This window comes from Sinocyclocheilus grahami, unplaced genomic scaffold (assembly GCF_001515645.1).
Source record: "Sinocyclocheilus grahami isolate Dianchi unplaced genomic scaffold, SAMN03320097.WGS_v1.1 scaffold195.1, whole genome shotgun sequence".
NCBI lineage: Eukaryota > Metazoa > Chordata > Actinopteri > Cypriniformes > Cyprinidae > Sinocyclocheilus > Sinocyclocheilus grahami.
Window position 1 is genome coordinate 469,621 of NW_015505374.1, and position 18,593 is coordinate 488,213.

Consider the following 18,593-nt stretch of genomic DNA (forward strand, 5'->3'; position numbering starts at 1 on the left):
ATTTCAGAAATGTTCAATTACAGGCAACTCTCTCATTAATGGATGAATTCCTGAAGTCTTCGGATATTAAACTCTCTGCAAATGTACCCCGAAGAACGGATGCTTGATCAAAAGCCTTCATTTTTCAGGTTGCAGCCAGGGTAATAGGGACATCCCGGAAGATGGTAAACCAGACTGAAGGTTATGTCTCAGAGCTAATAACTCGCTCCACGACTGCTTGTCTGCTTTTCGTTTTTGTGCTCTCCACCTTTCTTGGGAATGCTCTGGTGTGCACCGCAGTGGTACGGTTCCGTCATCTGCGCTCCAAAGTGGCGTATGTGTTTGTAGTGTCTTTGGCAGTCTCAGATCTCTTAGTTGCCTCTCTTGTAATGCCATGGAAGGCAGTCGCAGAGATTGTGGGTTTCTGGCCGTTCGGCAGTTTCTGTGAAGTATGGATAGCCTTTGACATAATGTGCTCCACCGCCTCCATTCTTAACCTGTGCATCATAAGTGTGGATCGTTACTGGGCTATTGCTATCCCACTGAGCTACGAGCAGAAAATGACAAGAAGAGTGGCATTTGTCATGATTGGAGTGGCATGGGCACTCTCTGTTCTGATCTCATTCATTCCTGTGCAGCTGAGTTGGCATAAGAGTCTCCGCCATAAAGAAGACCTGGGAGAAATGGCTGAGAAATGCGATGCCAGTTTAAACCGCACTTATGCCATCACTTCATCTCTAATCAGCTTCTACATCCCTGTCTCCATAATGATTGTCACTTACACTCGCATCTTCCTCATAGTGCAAAAGCAGATCCGAAGGATATCAATGCAAGAGTGCACCATTAAGCATGTTCAGTCCTGCCAGAGCTGCAGTAAAGTGCCTGAAGAGAAGTTAAAAAGTTCATTTAAGAGGGAAACCAGAGTCCTGAAAACCCTGTCGATGATCATGGGTGTGTTCGTCTGCTGCTGGCTCCCTTTCTTCATTCTCAACTGCATGGTGCCGTTTTGTGACCCTGACCTCCACAACGCCGGGAAGATCCCATGTGTCAATAAGACGACTTTCGATGTGTTTGTGTGGTGTGGGTGGGCGAACTCTACCTTGAATCCTGTAGTTTATGCATTTAATGCAGAATTCCGCAAAGCGTTCTCCGGCCTCTTGGGATGTGGGAAGCTGTGCTCTCGGAATACAGTTCAAACGGTTGACTTCAGTAATGAGCTGGTGTCTTATCATCGTGACTCCACAAACCTTCGAGATGCTCACCTCTTCGGTCACCCCTGTCTGCATCCACACGCTGTCAGGGAGGAAAGTGATAAAGACGTGTGCTTTGATACAGTGTCACAGATGGATGAAGTCCCTTATGAGGCTGAATGCAACTTTGTATATGGGGAAAGGCCTCCTATGCTAAGTCATGGAGAAACAGAACTATCATTGGATAAAATCCTACCATTTACAATAGAAGATGAGTTAGCGTCTCTTGAACGTGTGGCTCATAATGAAAGCAAATCTCCTAGTATCTCTGGAATATTGTAATCTGTAAATATGCGGTGTGTTTTGAAAACAATTATACTTTTATGTATTAAACAAACTGAGTAAGACTATGAGTAATTGAACTGGCATAGACAACTGTTTATGAGTGCTGTTTCTACACTACTCTGCTCATGAATCATTCAAAAGGTCACTCACTGTGAGGCAGAGATTCCATAAAGAGCTTTACGTATAAAGCTCATGATGCAGTATCAAGTTATTTCTACATGAATAATGTGCAGTCTTTTTCAGTTAAATGTGTTAATGGAGGAAACAATAATAATCATATGTCTGTCAGCTTGAAGATTTGACTGAAAATGAGTAACACCTGACTTTGAAATGTCCTCTATTCACTCCAGAAAGGGAAAATGCACTGACAGACTGACAGACTGCATGGCATATGAGCTCAAATGAAAATATGAGATCAAATGATTTCATCAGTCTGTCATAACAGTTACCTTTTGTCTGAAAAAGCTTCTGTTCATTGAATGGATTTGTTCACATTAAGTCTACTCTGTTGGAGGTTCGGAAATTATTAAAGATAATGTGATACTGAAAAGATGTTAATGTATAAAAGGATAGTTGACACAAAATACAAAAGGGAAGTTGTTGTCCTGCAATACTTTATCTTAAGCTTTTTTAAGCAGGATTATGATCATGTCTTTATTAGCTCATAATATCTGATGGACTACTTGGAATATTTGTACATTTGCCACTCCACATGACCATTTAAAGTGAATTAGTAAAGGCAAAAAAAATCTAAATTGTGAAAAACATAAATAAAAACTGAAATCATGTCAAATTTCCATATATATTAATATACATTTTAAGCTAAAACTTTGAAATTGATATATATATATGTATATATATATTCAAAAAGGTCAACCCAAAATATTAAATGACTTTTAATAAGAAAATAAAATTCTCCTTAATTTAAAAACATTAGAATGAACAATAATGTACATTCTCTGCAGATAAAGAAAACAAACGAGCACTCATCTTCTGATAGCATATTTGTTTTTATTGGGAGTTTTATACTAAAACTGGTTTTGGACAAAATATAGGTTTAAATGTTAAGAACAATAGTATACAAAAAAAATTTGATGGAATGTATATTGTCTGCTAAATGACTAAATGTAAATGATATATTGCCTTTGGTAGCAACATTCAACAAACCATTAACAATGAATAAATTAAATGTTTGTTCTGTATTGCTGTATTTACAGGAAAGTAGTATAATCCAATACAAAATATAAATATAACCTGAATCATCATAGTGATAAAACGCACTCATCCTGTTTAGTCACACACGATCAACTTTACACAAACTGTACTTATTTATGTTAATGTATGCACATTTTGGACACTTTCCAACAAGCGGACTCTTCTGTCTAATCTGTGAAGGATTGAAAATCTACACCAAGTAATCGGCTTTGTGCAACAGGTACAGAGGTAGAGACTGTCATGTGTTTATACAAACCGATCTTGATAATAAGTCTTTGACGGCAATATTTGTGCTGCTCGGTCGCGCTGGTGATATTTAAAAGCGGTAAGACTCCATACAAGACAGTTCAAAAAGTGTCACATCCCACCCAAAACCCATTTTCTCAGTCTGTCAAAAGGCATTAGCCTTCTTACATGCATTAGGAACATTTGCACTTCTGTGAAGATGGGGTGGCTCTTACAAGAGCCTTTGGTTTATGGAGTGAAGTCTGGCAGTTTACTTCTTCTTAGCGGCCGTCTTCTTCGCTTTGGCAGCCTTGGGCTTTGCGGCTTTAGGCTTCACTGGTTTAGGCTTCACTGCTTTGACCTTCTTAGGACTCTTCGCAACTTTCTTCACAGCCGGTTTCTTCACTTTCTTCGGGCTTTTGGCGGCTTTCTTGGGCGCAGCCGCTTTCTTCACTTTCTTGGGAGACTTCTTCGGGGCGGGTTTCTTTACTGCTGCCTTCTTGGGCTTCGCCGCCTTGGCCGCCGCCTTCTTCACGGCTGGTTTCTTCGGTTTCGCCACAACTTTCTTGACGGGCTTCTTGGCGGCTGGTTTCTTGCTCACCTTGAAAGATCCGGACGCCCCGGTGCCTTTAGTTTGAACAAGTGCCCCCTTTTTCACCAGAGATTTCAAAGCAATCTTGACGCGAGAGTTGTTTTTCTCAACGTCATATCCACCACCTGCCAAAGCCTTCTTCAGAGCCGCCAGGGAAACTCCTTTGCGCTCGTTGGAAGCGGCGACCGCCTTCACGATAAGGTCGGACACGCTTAGTCCAGGCTTTTTCGCCTTTGCCGCCTTCTTCTTCGGGGCTTTGGCCGGAGCAGCCGCGGGAGCAGGAGCAGTTTCTGCCATAGTTTCAGTCAACTTGGAGCCGATGTCAGGTAGTACAGAGCTGTCAAACAAACAATGTTTACATCCAACAGCTGAGGGCGGGATTTAAGCGGGAGATGAGAACCATATAGACTCAACCGCCTCAACCGACGCTCTCAACAGGACAGAGTCGTGCGTAGATGTGTTTTCTGATCTGGAAAAACACAAGGTTTTCCGCGATAAAGAGCGATGGATTGTAGACTTTAAACCACGTACCGATAGCTGAGTCTTTCCTCTTTGTGGGCAGCTTGTGTTTTGTGCAAAACATCGCTTGGTTTAAAAGGTTTACTGACATTTCTCACAAATTAATTCATGAACAATCAGATCATAGTTTGTTACTAGAACAAGTACTAATTCATGTAATACTGACATAGTTATTACATGACCATAAACGGCTTGCTTTTTTTGTTTTGCTCTATTTTAATATTTGAGCAGTGATCTAATTAAAACACGAGTTAATGTGTTGTGGGAAGCATGCTGTATAAAATAAAATAATGCATTGAGACACATGAATTTGCCCTTTTCATTGAATGTTTGGGCGGCTCTTAAAAGAGCCTTTTTTTTGTTTGAAAATCCAGGTGAAATTTAACCGCCAAAACCATACAGCGTACGGCCTTGGCGCTTCAGAGCGTACACTACGTCCATAGCAGTCACAGTCTTGCGCTTGGCGTGCTCGGTGTAGGTCACGGCGTCGCGAATGACATTTTCAAGAAACACTTTTAGTACACCTCGCGTCTCTTCATTAGGGATGGGCATATCGATCCTAAGTATCGATATATCGATACTGACGCCTAGTATGGTTGTTTGTGACTTTACAGTTTTGCTGAATACTTCAATTACATAACTTTTGCGACCTTATTCAGTGCGGATTTGCACTTTTGTGTTTTAGTGCGTAAATTTCAAACAATCAAAAGAGAATAACTGACTTGACTTGTAGAGCGAAGATATGTAAATTTCATACACCTCAGCCGAGTGTTTTGATTGGTGAGAGACAGCCTCGATTTCTATTGGTTATTCGCTGATGACGACGCGTGGTGATTTGTCCCTGGTTTGAATGCCCTTCCCAGCCAGTTTGAACCGGTTTATCGAACAAAGGGGCAGTACCTTCGTCTGACTTCATTCACAGAGGCTAACAGCTTGTTTAATGAAGTGATTTTAATCATTTATTATAGAAGTCTTCTCAAATAATAAATAAGCACAAACCACTGACAATCAAGCAGTGATTTTACATCCGATAATTTGCCTTATGCTTTACAACAACAACAGCAGCACAATCAAATCAAACATATAATAAAGAGAAAATCTGCAGCGCTCTGTATAATTAGGAATAGGAAGACGAACGGTTGTCACATCAGGGGACTTTGATTCCACAAGCCCCTTACCGCCTTTTCCTCGACCAGACATGACAGCAAAGACAAAAGTCAAAGAACGCGAATGGAATCGAAATGGGAGGGCTTTTGGGGAAGTCTGACGTCTATATCCTTCAAGCGGACCTAGTGGAAACCATGCCTGCCACAACCCCACTGCGGGTGGGGCTGATGTAACAATGCAGAACAAGTATGAAATAGGTCCGTTGACCGTCATTTTTTAATATTTAAATCACAGATCATGGATTCGAATAAAAGCTAGAACAAATATTAGTATTTCAGTAATTAGGAGTGACCTGCTTATGTTCTAGTATGGTTGTTTGTGACTTTACAGTTTTGCTGAATACTTCAATTACATAACTTTTGGGACCTTATTCAGTGCGGATTTGCACTTTTGTGTTTTAGTGCGTAAATTTCAAACAATCAAAAGAGAATAACTGACTTGACTTGTAGAGCGAAGATATGTAAATTTCATACACCTCAGCCGAGTGTTTTGATTGGTGAGAGACAGCCTCGATTTCTATTGGTTATTCGCTGATGACGACGCGTGGTGATTTGTCCCTGGTTTGAATGCCCTTCCCAGCCAGTTTGAACCGGTTTATCGAACAAAGGGGCAGTACCTTCATCTGACTTCATTCACAGAGGCTAACAGCTTGTTTAATGAAGTGATTTTAATCATTTATTATAGAAGTCTTCTCAAATAATAAATAAGCACAAACCACTGACAATCAAGCAGTGATTTTACATCCGATAATTTGCCTTATGCTTTACAACAACAACAACAACAGCAGCACAATCAAATCAAACATATAATAAAGAGAAAATCTGCAGCGCTCTGTATAATTAGGAATAGGAAGACGAACGGTTGTCACATCAGGGGACTTTGATTCCATTGAAGAGTGCAACTCAGTCAGAATGCAGATAATATTTAGCTTTCAGTCATTTCAGCTTTGGCACATCAGCTTCCATCATACCCCAGTGGCTGAAAATGAGAGCAAAGGAATATCAAACCAATCCTTTCAGAAGAAAACATCACTCTTTGCATACTTTCTTGACTACCAATTTATGAAAATAGTGAGGTTTGTACTAAAACAAGATCATTAGCATTACTTTGTCACAATATTAAGCACACCAAACTCAAAGAACAAAGACATCATGAAATCCTTTGTCTTTTACCTGGTAAACACCCTCTTCATAGCCTGGCGCAGGACGCTGCCATATCTGATTGGATAAGATTTTCAAAACAACCAATCCAAAGGCTACAATGATGACTCCCAATGCATTTGCAGTTATTGCCTCTGGTGGTAATGCGGAATAAGGCAGCGTCCCATTGGTGTTTCCTTTTCTGAGGAGAGAACCAATGGAACAACGCATTTGTTGTGACATTACACTAAATCTATTTTGAGTTCTACATTTATGAGTATGTGTTTTTTAACCCTCTTCTTTCTACCTCATACATCAAAACTTAAAACATATTGATTAGAGCATAATGATCAGATCTACAGCACTGAACGCTCCATGAAGATTAATAGCCATATATAATGAAGTTAAATATAAGTTCTTCACTGCAATAGCTAATGCGTACCACTCAGTTTATGTAGTGTGATCACTTACAGTGCAAAAAAGAGTTTTTCGTTGATCCCTGAGATGCAGGAAACAATGCCTAGTACCAAGATGATTCCTCCCATCCAAACATGAGCTGGCTTTACAAGAGCACGAGCCGTCGTTGGAGTACAGGGTAAGAGAAACGCAGTAAAACCCATGACCCACTAGAAAAGAATCAGAAAAAACTGAGAATTTGATTCATTCTTGCATCACTGCTGTCATCCATCTACATATGAGCTATGTGAAACTACATTCTCAGTATCCAAAATGTTTGAAGGAACAGTTTCTTGCAAATATTTGGGATACAAACAATGTAGTTTAATATATTCATATGTTGATGGTTCATTGTTTATCCACTATTGCATTTCTTATTTACAGAAACAACTGTACATGAACAATTTTCAACATGATACTCACCTGTGCAGTAAAAAGCGCAGTGGTACAAATCCCCACCCAGCTGTGGAGGGAATAGAGGTTGGCTGTGTGGTTTGCATTGTGGTAGTCGAACACCGCACAAAGCCCGATAACAGACAGAACGAAAGAAAGGAGCAGAAGCCCAGCATGTAACAACTTCCATGGGAGCTTATTGTGACCCCACGTCAGAGGAATACGGTACACTACGGCCGCTGGTTAATAGAGGAAAAAAGACACTGAGGCCAACTGTCATGTAAAAGTATGTGAAACGGACAAAAAATACGCTAAATATCATAATATTTCAATGTAACATGCCAAACTTAAATCTAACAATAAAACAACCAAACACTTTTTACAACATATTTGCTTTGCAATTCTGTGTTATCATATTACAGCTACAGTAGCCAGTGTTGCTGCTTTCAGTTGAAAGTAGCTAAAACTGGTAGCTAAATGTCACTAGATGACATCACAATGGCAAATTCACTGATTTATATAAAGATGAACGTAGATCAGCAGGCAAGATGAGAACTTAGATGAGGTCTGTCCAAGAAGTTGCTATATTTGTCCCTAAACTTTTGAAAAAAGTCTCAGAAGGGATGGGGAAGTCGCTAAATCTAGCTACAAAGTAGCTAAATTGGCAACACTGACAATAGCATGAAATACAAGCCATGATAATACTGAAATCAAACATACCATTCCCATAAAGCACCACCATGCCAGTGACCATGAAGACTGGGTGCCAGTTGAACTGCTTGACTGAGCCGTCCCATGCAAATCCACCTCTATAGCTGTAATTCCAGTGAGCTACTAATGCCACACAGGTGATCCCCAACATCAGGCACAGCACATAGGTTAGGTAAAATTGAAGAATTCCTCTCATCCTGTGAGTGCTACAGAAACAATGCACATGTCATTTAGCTTGAGAAATTAACTTTACCTGACACATGTTTTAATTACAGAGGTGTTTACAAAGACATTAATAGCCATTCTCTAATATTGAACTTACCTTATAAAATGTCTCCAAATCAAATAGTCTAGTGATTTTCAACTTGAATTTGAAACAGAACAGGACCGTTTTTAGAAGAGCAGCACATCTGAATGTACAGTACCTTTATCTGATGTCTTACAAATTTCAAACAGCCTCGTGACAGCGGTTTTTGTTGATCTCAGTTCCTCTTTCCATGATTCCCCATCATGATTTTCGATTTCATCTGCCAGCAGACCAGATGGCAAACAAATAGCAGAAATGAGGAACAGCAAAAAGGGACTAGCAATCATAAGGATGAACTGGACATTATGTCACTCACTCAACACTACAAATACCGTACAAACAGAGAACTCAATAAATAGAGAACTGTTCAAATTCATTCCATGACGCAAGGAAACAATGTAACCAAAATGATGTTCTAAAAATAAGACCCATAGGTTTTAAGGCATACGCTTAGGGAGTGCTTGTTTATTTTTCAAGTTTTGTAGTTTTTCATTATTATTGTCGTTTGTATCTTTCTGTGACGTAATGCCAGTACGAGGACACTCAAAAACAGACGAAGTACCCGCGCAAACTACTTCAGTATTGCCTGTTAGAATAATAACATTGACTGTTAACACAAGATAATGTGATTTTACTTGATGTCATGCTAGAGACAAAACCAATGTATACAAACTTTAACGACGGACGAAGCTCGCGATGTTTTTGAGAAAAGCAGCCCTGCTTGCGACACGATAATTTCCTGTTTAACCGCAAGGCGGCATGGGAACTGTAGTGAACAGAACCTTGTGTTATTTGTTAGATTACATTTCGATTACTTTTCGACAAAACAACCCCAAAAAATTACGACATAAGTATAAAAAAAAGTGCTATTCTTTCCTCATGAGATCTGTCTTTAAACGGAAATTAAACTTTGCTGCGGGGTTTGCAGTGTTTCCCAAAACCATTACATTGGCTAGGTAAGACAAATGTCCCAAAATTATGACTTCTGTGTGTTATCTCAAGTTATGGATTTTGCACAATACATCACCACAGTGCACAAAAGCCCACATATTTGCATTCCAATGAACCAGCATAATGCAGAAAATGATCGAGTTTTAGAAGCGCCTTTCAACTATGGAGGGCGAAACCTGCAAAAACAATAAATACATAAATAAATAAATACATATGCAAATAAATAAATGTGTGTATAAATACACAAATTCTTGTTTAAATACATATATAAATAATTAAACGTGATTAAAGTAGGCAAATAAATAAAATAAATTGGTGGGCAAATAGGAAATGCTAAACTCATCCTATTTATTTTCCTTTGATCACTCATTTATTTCTGAATGTAGTTCCGCATTTATTTTTCCTCTGCACAACATGCTAATGAGAGGGTGTCAACCATGGACTTGGTCGGGTCTTGTGATAGCTGGGGGCGCGGCTTTCCCGCTGACAGAAAATGCATGGTGTAAATCCGGTATAGCCTAGTAAAGTCACTTTTGCCGTTCAACAGAGTAAGATACATAGAAAAACTGAGCCGTATTGTCCGTACAGTATCTGTGACTTTACAAACGACCCAACGGAATGGCCAGAGGTGTTATTTCCGAGCATTCGATATTCGTAAATCTAGGGACCATCTCTAAAGTTACATGCGACATTGGTATACACTTTTCTAACTTCTTGACTTCAATCCACCTTTTTCTTCAACGCGGAAGTAAGCCTATGGGTGAGACTTCCGGTTCATTAGCCGCTATAGGTAAATAACGAGGAGAATAACAACGTGCAGTAAACGGTAAAACTGTTTGCACTACAAACCAGTGTGTTCATAATTAAGATAATACATTAAAATAATATGATAAGACACACCAACTTTCAATATCAAGCAGCAAAACGAACTGTTTTGCTCAGCTAAAAATAGCTGGACGGAGTGGACGCAGATGAGACCGGAAGCCAGACCCATAGAATTTACAAATGGCCGCGCCCATTTTTACGACAAGAAAAAGGTGGATAGCATTTGAGGAAAATTACTTGCAGTAACACAACCAACTGTGAAGTGGTCATGTAGTTCTCGGTTATAATGCACACCTTTTAGACATGTATTTAAACAAGAATGTGTGTATTTATACAGACATTTATTTATTTATTTGTATATTTATTTATTTGTGTATTTATTTATTTATTGTTTTTGCAGGTTTCGCCCTCCATATTCAACCACTGCCAACATCCTTAAACAAACCACACAAAACCTGTATTTATTTTAACAGGAGTTAGGATTGTCATTTAGTATCATGTATTTTCTTCTGCATTGCTGTGGTTTGAAACTTTTCAGAGGATTCTATTTTCTGATCCGTTTCATCCACTCTATTCCCTATTTGTAAAGTTTGAGCTTGAACCCCCTATTTTCCAGGAGTTCAGGTGACCTCTGGTGGCGAGCAGGCTGAAATGCAGTTTTTAGATACTCATATTTTTAGGAAACACCCGTATGTGCGCTTTATATTTAGAACGTTAATGTAAAGTCAGAATCATTAAAGGAAAAACAAATATACAAATGAATTGCTTTTATTAGTTCACAAAATAATCATATGTAAACATCTTATTCAAGAACATTAAATGCATCACAATTTTGTATACAAAACGGGAAATAATGCATTTAAACATTTCATAATATTAGGAGTCTTAAATATCTTTTTTTTATTTTATGTAACTAACGTTTGTAAACAGCGGCATAGCATCTTATCTAAAAAATTTGCACACGATTGGCCAACATAGTAAATATTATGTCAGTGAAACACTTTCCATTTTGGAATTATTGGGAAATAATACTGCATGAGGTAAGCCATGTACAAAATAAAAATCAAAAGAATACCTTAGCCCACTGAGGACACTAAGGTGGTGACAATATTTGCATGCTTCCAGTCACTCATCTTCATATTCAAAGTAACCATTAATGATTGCCTTTGAAATGATATTTTCTGCTGACAGCCTTTGGTCTAAATAGATTAATGCTTCAATAAGACTGTTGAAATCTGCCTCCAGTCCCTCCTTTTCCATCCAGATTTTTAACAGTTCATAAACTCTGTCTTCCGGAAAGAGAGACTCTGCATTTTTGATTGAATTATCAGTCAGTCCAATGAACCTGAAAAATCTGTTATGATAGTGGACGTCCATTTCTTCAAAGAAATCAAAGCTTTTCTTCAACGATTCTTCTCCTGAAAAGGTGAGACAGAGTGAAAACACTGCAACTCATCAGCTTTACACTCTTAAAAATAAAGGTGCTTCACGATGCCATAGAAGAACCTTTTTGTCTAAATGGTTCCATAAAGTACCTTTAACATCTGAAGAACCTTTCTGTTTCACAAAAGGTTCTTTGGGGTGAAAGAAGGTTCTTCAGATTACAAAAAGGTAAGAAAGATATGGTTCTTTAAAGAACCTTTGACTGAATGGTTCTTTGTGGAACCAAAAATGGTTCTTCTATGGCATCGCTTGAAGAACCTTTTGAAGCACCTTTATTTTTAAGAGTGTAGGAATGCTAATTCAAGGAATAGTTCACTCAAAAATGAAAGGTCTGTCTCACCCTCAAGTTGTTCCAAACCTGTATGAGTTTCTTTCTGCTAGTGAAGAATGTTGGTAACCAAACAGTTGCCAGTAGCCATTGACTTCTATAGTATTTTTTAAAGCACACTATGGAAGTCAATGGCAACTGCTTGGTTGCCAACATTCAAAATATCTCCTTTTATGTTCAACAGAAGAAAGAAACTCACAGAGGTTTGGAACAACTTGAGGATAAGTAAATGACAGACTTCTTATTTTGGGGTATAAGTCTCCCTATAAGTTAATGTGAAAGTTAACAACATAAAACTATGGAAGGAAAAAGGTATGGCCTTACCATTTAAAGGAACAAGTCTTCTTATTGACTCTCCTTCCTAAAAGAGATGGAAGAACTTAACATCTTAAAGGCAATAGTGAGACACTATGAGAGATTATTCCAGGCCATTTTAACTAGGAGAAATTATGTTAAACATTCAGAGCAATTTGATGATGTGTTTGACCAAGATGACACTCAAAGATTGACAAACCAACAGAGCAAAGATTTATATATATGAGGCTTATAACACGTTTCAATCAATTACCAAACTTGCCCCATCTACAACTACCAATATCAATGAACTAGTATTAATACATAGTATTATGAACCATGTCAGATGCATTGTAGAGAAAAATCTTACTTTAGTATTGTATCCCTCATTCGGTTACATATTTAAAACAGAACAAATAACAGTTGGGCTCAGGAGATGCATTCAGAATGTAGTTTCTAAATCAAAATCAACATATGCCCCCGGTTTCACAGACGAGGCTCAAGCCTAATCCTAGACTAAAATGTAAGTCTGAGCAGATTCAACTGAAAGAAACTTGCATTGACTGATCTTAAAATATATCAGTGCCTTTGTTTTATCTCAAGATGCACACCAGTAATGTTTTTTTCTAAGTAAGTAAAAAAAAAAAATACTTAAATGTCCTAATTGAACTATGGCTTAATCCTGGCTTAGTCTAAACCCTGTCTGTGAAACCGGGCCATGGTGTTCATTATTTAATAAAGCAAAACCTATTTCCCAACCAGCACACAGATCACTTTTCACTAAAGTGCATCAGGAGTTACAAGAGACATTAGGTCCAAAAGAGCTGAACCAAGACAAAAATGATCACCAATATCTACAGGAGCTTGTCTCCTCAACAAGTGTGAAAATATTGCGACACATTTCATGTTAAGAAAGTCTGAAAGTGAAAATACTTCAAAACTTTGAATGAAAGCAAGCTTTGTTATCTTGTCCCCACACATTACCCAAGGCAAAGTATTTAGGCTTAGGAGCAGAGAATGAAGCTTTTGAGATGGTTATGATAGTGGAAATGGTGTTAAGACAAAGAAAGCTGCAACTCTCACCAAAGTGTGAGGCTGCAGGGCAGTGGCAGAGCTTGGAGGCTGGTTAGTGTGGCGGAACTGGAGATCACTAGGCACAGCAGACATAACCAGGCTAATTTGTGAAGAGTTGGCGGTGTTGGGGAGGCTGTCCCCTAGTCCCCTGTCTTCCTCAGTCTCCGCTGAAACAGGAATGTTGGTACCCACCGCATAGTTTTGCTCAAGGAACGGCTGGAGCTGAGAGGAGTCATCCATCTTAGAGTTGTGGGCATTCTGGCTCTCCTCTTTCACCTCCTCATTGTCACCCTGCAGGTCAAGAAAGATGTCGTCTGGTCGGTCACGTTCACGGTGTAGTTACATCCAAATGTAAAGGAGTTCCTGTGATTTTTTTTTTAAAGCTGAGAAATGTACTCGCTACATTTTGTTGACCTACCATACAGATCCTAACCTTTTCCCTTGAACTTCTTGATGTTACTGTAATTGAAGAAGATGTGTGATAAGCCATAAAGAAACAACTGAAATAAGAAAAAATATTGAAAGAGCTGAGGAAAGATTTCAAGATGTGTCTACCTGCTTTTTTACTCAGTCTTGACTTTGTCCAGTACACGATACACACAATGAATGCAAGCATTGCAATGAATGCCACAACAACAATGAAAGTCACTGTAGGAAAAATAAGATGTAATCACTATGTGAAACACACTATGGAAACAATGTCTTTATACACAACTCAAAAGAAAGTGTTGGGGGATTAAGGTCTCAGTGAGCAATTATAATATCCTTTACTTGTGCAAATACTACATTTGATCAGCTGTAATCATCTAGTACAGTATGTACAGTAAAAAGTTAATTTAATTGGGCTATGGGTTAAGAAGGGTTTTCTACTACCTGAGTTAGAGCTGCCCAAAGAGCTTCTCTTTTTACAAACGGTGTTGGAAATGTCTGTACAGCTTTTTACAGCCTCTTCATCCTCTCTGCATCTGGTTGTAACAAAAGAAATGAACTTGAGTTCACCCAAAAATGTAAAACTGGTCATCAACTACTCACCCTCATGTTGTTCCAAACCTTTTACTCATCTTTGAAACACAAAGAAAGATATTTTTAATGAAACCTGAGAAATGTCTGTCCTTCCATTAAAGTCTTTGACTTTCTAAGACATCATAAAAGAAATCCATGTGAATCAGGCTGTTTAATTCAATTGAATTCTGAAGAGACATGTTTGCTTTATTTGATGAACAGATTTAACCTTTATTCACACTAAAACATTGATAAACACACATACATAAGTAGTGCGCATCAAATATGGCGGAAACTCAAATACGAACCAGTGAGGTTTCTTGCACATTTTCATTTTTTTGGTGAACTCTCCCTTTAACGTTCATGGACAACTAGTGATCCAGCTTGATTAACATGACACTTTTTTTTACCAAAACCTAAGTGTTAATGAAATGGTACATTTAGAACATACCTACTGCATTTCTTGCACACCTCACATGCTTGGTCAGGTAAACAAAATGAACCCTGTTTGCACTTGCACTGTGTGTTCTGGGTATTTGTGCATTTCTCTGTGGTTTCCTGATCTGCAGAAGTAATGAAGGTGCACAAACAGCATGCAATTTAGAATTAAATATGCCTAATGGAAGTCAAACATTGTGTGAACACAATATTGATTTGGCTTGCATAACCTTAGAGGTTGTCTGTTATAAGAATTTATGCAAAACTATGGGACAAACGATGGGACTTGACAGTATGGGGACAATATTGACTGTTCCAAATAACAGAATTACCTATACGGCACTTGGTGCATGATAAACACTTTCGCAGTCCATTGTCGTGCTCAGTGTATCTGTCAAACTCGCACGGCTCACACACTCCTTTTTCTGAAGGAGTAAGACAGGCCTTTTTCACATATGTTCCTGCAAAAGACGAGACGGTGGAATGTGAGTGCACGTACAAGAAAACATTGTCTAATCAGAATAAAAGGATTTCAAAAATTCTCATCCACCAGCAGGGCAGTTCAGGCAGCAGATGTTATCATGTTCATACTCCATGCCCTCTCTGCAGGAAACATCCCGGCTTGATCTGTTCTTGACGGATCCTTTAGCCCAGGCCAGATCCAAGTGACTTTTAGCAGCATGTATGGCATTTAGTAACAACAAAATCTACACACGGAAGAAACATACAAAAGATACATGCATGTACATGCAGACTGGCATTTTGGTTAATAATTATGATCTGGGATGAAGTTGTGTTGGATTTTATACTGACACCTATTGGTGTAAAACTTTAATGTACGTCTCCGGCATACGTTTGTTTATATTTGTTAGAAACTAAAGACTTGGTTCCTATGGGTCTATAGTTGAAGGTTTTGCTTTTGTTTTATGAAGACATTTTCATATACCATCTGTATAAAGACGTTTTGGAAATTATCCTCAGTATTTAAGTAAATTCAGACTATGAACTGTCCTATTATTTCTAGGTAAATGATATTTTATTGCCATTTTATGTCAAAACACTGTATATATAATTGTCCAAATCTTATTTTTATAATTTGATTATATACATTTATATAATTTTGTTAAATAAAAACAATGTCATTCTATGTTAAAACAGTTTAAGTGTATGAGGAGCTGCATCTGGAGAGAGATCAAGTTTCTCTAAATCTTGTTCCAGAGTTACTGGTCTTAATGTAATTTATATTTTAAATCATTTTCTAATGGTTTAAAAGTTTAAGGGGTTTTTTTATCGACAAGGATCTGTAGTGCCAGGCCGTTTATCGCCATCGACTAGTCCAAACACGCCTCAATTTAACGCGTCGTGAAACAAACTAAACATTTAAACTTTCTCTATACCGACACACTGTATAAAACAAATGAAATAAATGTTATATTCACTTACCAAGAAACGTATGTATCTCATAGTAGTCAAATCATTGTGTCACTTCCTCAGGATAAACTGAAAGAAGCTCACGTCCCATCCCACTGATAGCGCACCTCTGAGGATTTAGCTGTTTAAAACTTCCGGTCTTATATTATGGAATTGAGCGCTTCTTGAAACCAGAACAATCCGCAAGCGAAGTTACGAATCCTACTATGGTCGAGGCCTAATTTTTTTTTTTTTTTTTTTTTTTTTTTTATTGCAGAGAACGGAAACATACAAAGAATAAACATACATCACATAATATCAACCACAAAAATAAAATGGAAACAAATCACAAAAAGAATAACATAAAATAAGGATAAGAGGGCCATCATCTAAACATGATTACATGAAGAGATCAAAGGCAGAGCAAATCCTAACAGTCCTTATAGCTTTCTTATTAGTAGATACTGAAATTACATTCAAATAATTTTCCATTTCTTTTAGGAAGACAGAGACATATCACGATTTAAGTGTAATGACCTTCCTTTGATTAATTCATCCAAACTTTGACAAATTCCGTGACATTCCGCGTTATACAGTAAATTCCGTTGACTGGATTCCGCGATTCCATCCGTGTGTTCCACATCGCAGATCATAGGGCCATAGGCGTACCTTTTTTTTATTGCAGAGAACGGAAACATACAAAGAATAAACATACATCACATAATATCAACCACAAAAATAAAATGGAAACAAATCACAAAAAGAATAACATAAAATAAGGATAAGAGGGCCATCATCTAAACATGATTACATGAAGAGATCAAAGGCAGAGCAAATCCTAACAGTCCTTATAGCTTTCTTATTAGTAGATACTGAAATTACATTCAAATAATTTTCCATTTCTTTTAGGAAGACAGAGAAGACAGGTTTACAGTTGGAAAATTAGCATTTGTGAATGTGAAATTTGCTTAGGAAAAAAATAAATTTTTCGTTTGAGGTATTTTCGTTTGAGTCATAATACCCAAATATAATGTTTTTCATATGTACTGAGAAACCTGGCAAAATCTTACACTTGACAAACACACCAACATCATCCCAAAACTTCTGAGTGTAGTGACATGTGGTCTAATTTATGAGTATTAATCAGTTCCTGGTGACGTTGTTTCACAATGTAAGTTTCTTAGCGTCCAGTCACGTGACCTAATTAATATTCATGAAGCTTCGCTGGCTTCATGAATATTAATTAGCAAAACAAACTGTTGGCACATGAATCGCCTACAAGCTGCACTTTGTGTGGAATAGCTACTTACAATGTTTCAGTATTTTCTTTTTTTTATTTCTTATTCGGGCCATATCATCTTTCTCCGTGTAAACTTTGGTGTCAGTCAAATAACCCATTGTGAGTGAATCTCCAACAAGCACGCATCTGAGTTTAGGATGTCTCACTCTCGCTTGTAACACATTATTATCAATTTCCGAGATGCATGGGCATTTCTGTCAGTTTGGCGCTATCTCGCAGACAGTTGACTGTGACAGTGCGATACTATGACTGCTGAGTGACACATTGTAAAACATTACTCCAGTAATGCGCGCGGAAGAAGGTGGGACCCCTGTTTGTTTATTCATTTACCAAGTCTAAGGGGAATTTCATACTGCTGCTACAGAACGCAGACAAAGTACAACTCCTTGACCTCCAGCAAATACGCTCCACCACGTGATCCATTCATTCGCTATATTAGATTACACTGATTTTCAACAGAGTTTTAATTGTTTGTTTTCTAGATAAACTATTTGCATGGTCTGTTGTAAGGCATTACTGTGGCTTATTGAAAGCATCTTTCTATCGTTCTTTGCTTTCAATAAATCTAGTCACTACATTGTTTTGTTGCTTCCTGGCAGCTAGTTTAATTTCCCCCATCCTTTTTCAGCTAGAGAAGCCAGACAGCCAATTATGTATACATTTACTGACAAAAAGCACTTTTCTATAATGTAATTGCCTGACAAGGCTGTAACTATACAGCGTATTACAATGCCTGTTTGTATAATCTCTGAATTTGGATTTATTAAGATGTATTTTTGATTCAGATTTCTGAATGTTGCTCTAAAAATTGATTATGCATTAATAACATACCATGCCATGGTTATGATGAGGGCTGAATCTTTAGTCACTCATGTGTCCTTTGATAAGAAAGTTGTGAAGGAGGAGGGGCTGTTTGAGATAAGACCAACTGTGGACTTTGCATCAGCCATTTATGATCCTTAAATTACTGCACGTCTGAAACTTTCAAGCAGTACTGAAATTAATGTTTTTTATCATTAAATGTGTATTAAATGATCAGCTACAGTTTTGTGAGAAGAGTCGGCTGATTTTTTTCTCACACGTAGAAGTGCATAATCACATTGTTTTTGTTAGGATACATCAGGATATTAGTTTAATTGGTAAGAACTACATTTGGAACAAAGCAAAGCAAAAAATAAAATAAATACATTGCAGACATTCTATGCCATTTTTGTAAGGCACAGAAAAAGTCAGGCATGCAGTGTATAACTGTCCCATAGGAGTGCCAGTCTGACACTAAATGAAAATAAA

General features: G+C 37.9%; 4 protein-coding genes across 7 annotated transcripts; 1 reads left to right on the forward strand and 3 right to left on the reverse strand.

Moving 5' to 3' along the window:
• Positions 1–161: 161 nt before the first annotated feature.
• On the forward strand, positions 162–1,511 carry LOC107594998 (D(1) dopamine receptor-like). The gene has a single exon (XM_016285246.1). It carries the CDS (start codon positions 162–164, stop codon positions 1,509–1,511), a length of 1,350 nt encoding a protein of 449 aa, XP_016140732.1.
• Positions 1,512–2,584: 1,073 nt separating this feature from the next.
• Positions 2,585–3,902, reverse strand: LOC107595002 (histone H1-like). The gene has a single exon (XM_016285252.1). It carries the CDS (start codon positions 3,841–3,843, stop codon positions 3,226–3,228), a length of 618 nt encoding a protein of 205 aa, XP_016140738.1. The 5' UTR covers positions 3,844–3,902; the 3' UTR covers positions 2,585–3,225.
• Positions 3,903–5,877: 1,975 nt separating this feature from the next.
• On the reverse strand, positions 5,878–8,998 carry cyb561a3a (cytochrome b561 family, member A3a). Of its 3 annotated transcripts, XM_016285249.1 has the most exons (7): positions 8,912–8,998; positions 8,357–8,458; positions 7,941–8,137; positions 7,251–7,459; positions 6,843–6,997; positions 6,405–6,573; positions 5,878–6,210 (listed from the first exon to the last, which is right to left on the reverse strand). In XM_016285249.1, the coding sequence occupies exons 3-7, from the start codon at positions 8,125–8,127 to the stop codon at positions 6,187–6,189; spliced, it is 744 nt and encodes a 247-aa protein (XP_016140735.1). In that variant the 5' UTR covers positions 8,128–8,137; positions 8,357–8,458; positions 8,912–8,998; the 3' UTR covers positions 5,878–6,186. The 3 variants fall into 3 exon arrangements, with proteins under 3 accessions (XP_016140735.1, XP_016140736.1, XP_016140737.1); XM_016285250.1 differs by having other exon boundaries at positions 8,357–8,988; XM_016285251.1 differs by lacking the exons at positions 8,357–8,458; positions 8,912–8,998 and adding an exon at positions 8,254–8,337.
• Positions 8,999–10,879: 1,881 nt separating this feature from the next.
• Positions 10,880–16,235, reverse strand: hdr (hematopoietic death receptor). Of its 2 annotated transcripts, none has more exons than XM_016285248.1 (10): positions 16,037–16,235; positions 15,144–15,300; positions 14,926–15,054; positions 14,607–14,718; positions 14,027–14,118; positions 13,709–13,801; positions 13,587–13,612; positions 13,163–13,444; positions 12,110–12,146; positions 10,880–11,432 (listed from the first exon to the last, which is right to left on the reverse strand). In XM_016285248.1, the coding sequence occupies exons 1-10, from the start codon at positions 16,055–16,057 to the stop codon at positions 11,140–11,142; spliced, it is 1,242 nt and encodes a 413-aa protein (XP_016140734.1). In that variant the 5' UTR covers positions 16,058–16,235; the 3' UTR covers positions 10,880–11,139. The 2 variants fall into 2 exon arrangements, with proteins under 2 accessions (XP_016140734.1, XP_016140733.1); XM_016285247.1 differs by having other exon boundaries at positions 13,572–13,612.
• Between the last annotated feature and the right edge of the window lie 2,358 nt (positions 16,236–18,593).

Excerpts from the sequence above, each read along its gene's own strand:
- LOC107594998 (XM_016285246.1), top strand. The coding sequence starts at position 162 with ATGGTAAACCAGACTGAAGGTTATGTCTCAGAGCTAATAACTCGCTCC.
- LOC107595002 (XM_016285252.1), bottom strand. The coding sequence starts at position 3,843 with ATGGCAGAAACTGCTCCTGCTCCCGCGGCTGCTCCGGCCAAAGCCCCG.
- cyb561a3a (XM_016285249.1), bottom strand. The coding sequence starts at position 8,127 with ATGAGAGGAATTCTTCAATTTTACCTAACCTATGTGCTGTGCCTGATG. Across the intron at positions 7,460-7,940 it reads GGTGGTGCTTTATGGGAATG|CGGCCGTAGTGTACCGTATT; the intron begins GTATGTTTGATT and ends TCTATTAACCAG. Across the intron at positions 6,211-6,404 it reads ATGAAGAGGGTGTTTACCAG|CCACTGGGGTATGATGGAAG; the intron begins GTAAAAGACAAA and ends TCTCATTTTCAG.
- hdr (XM_016285247.1), bottom strand. The coding sequence starts at position 16,057 with ATGAGATACATACGTTTCTTG. Across the intron at positions 15,301-16,036 it reads TGAGATACATACGTTTCTTG|ATTTTGTTGTTACTAAATGC; the intron begins GTAAGTGAATAT and ends TTCCGTGTGTAG. Across the intron at positions 12,147-13,162 it reads CCCTGCAGCCTCACACTTTG|GAAGGAGAGTCAATAAGAAG; the intron begins GTGAGAGTTGCA and ends CATCTCTTTTAG.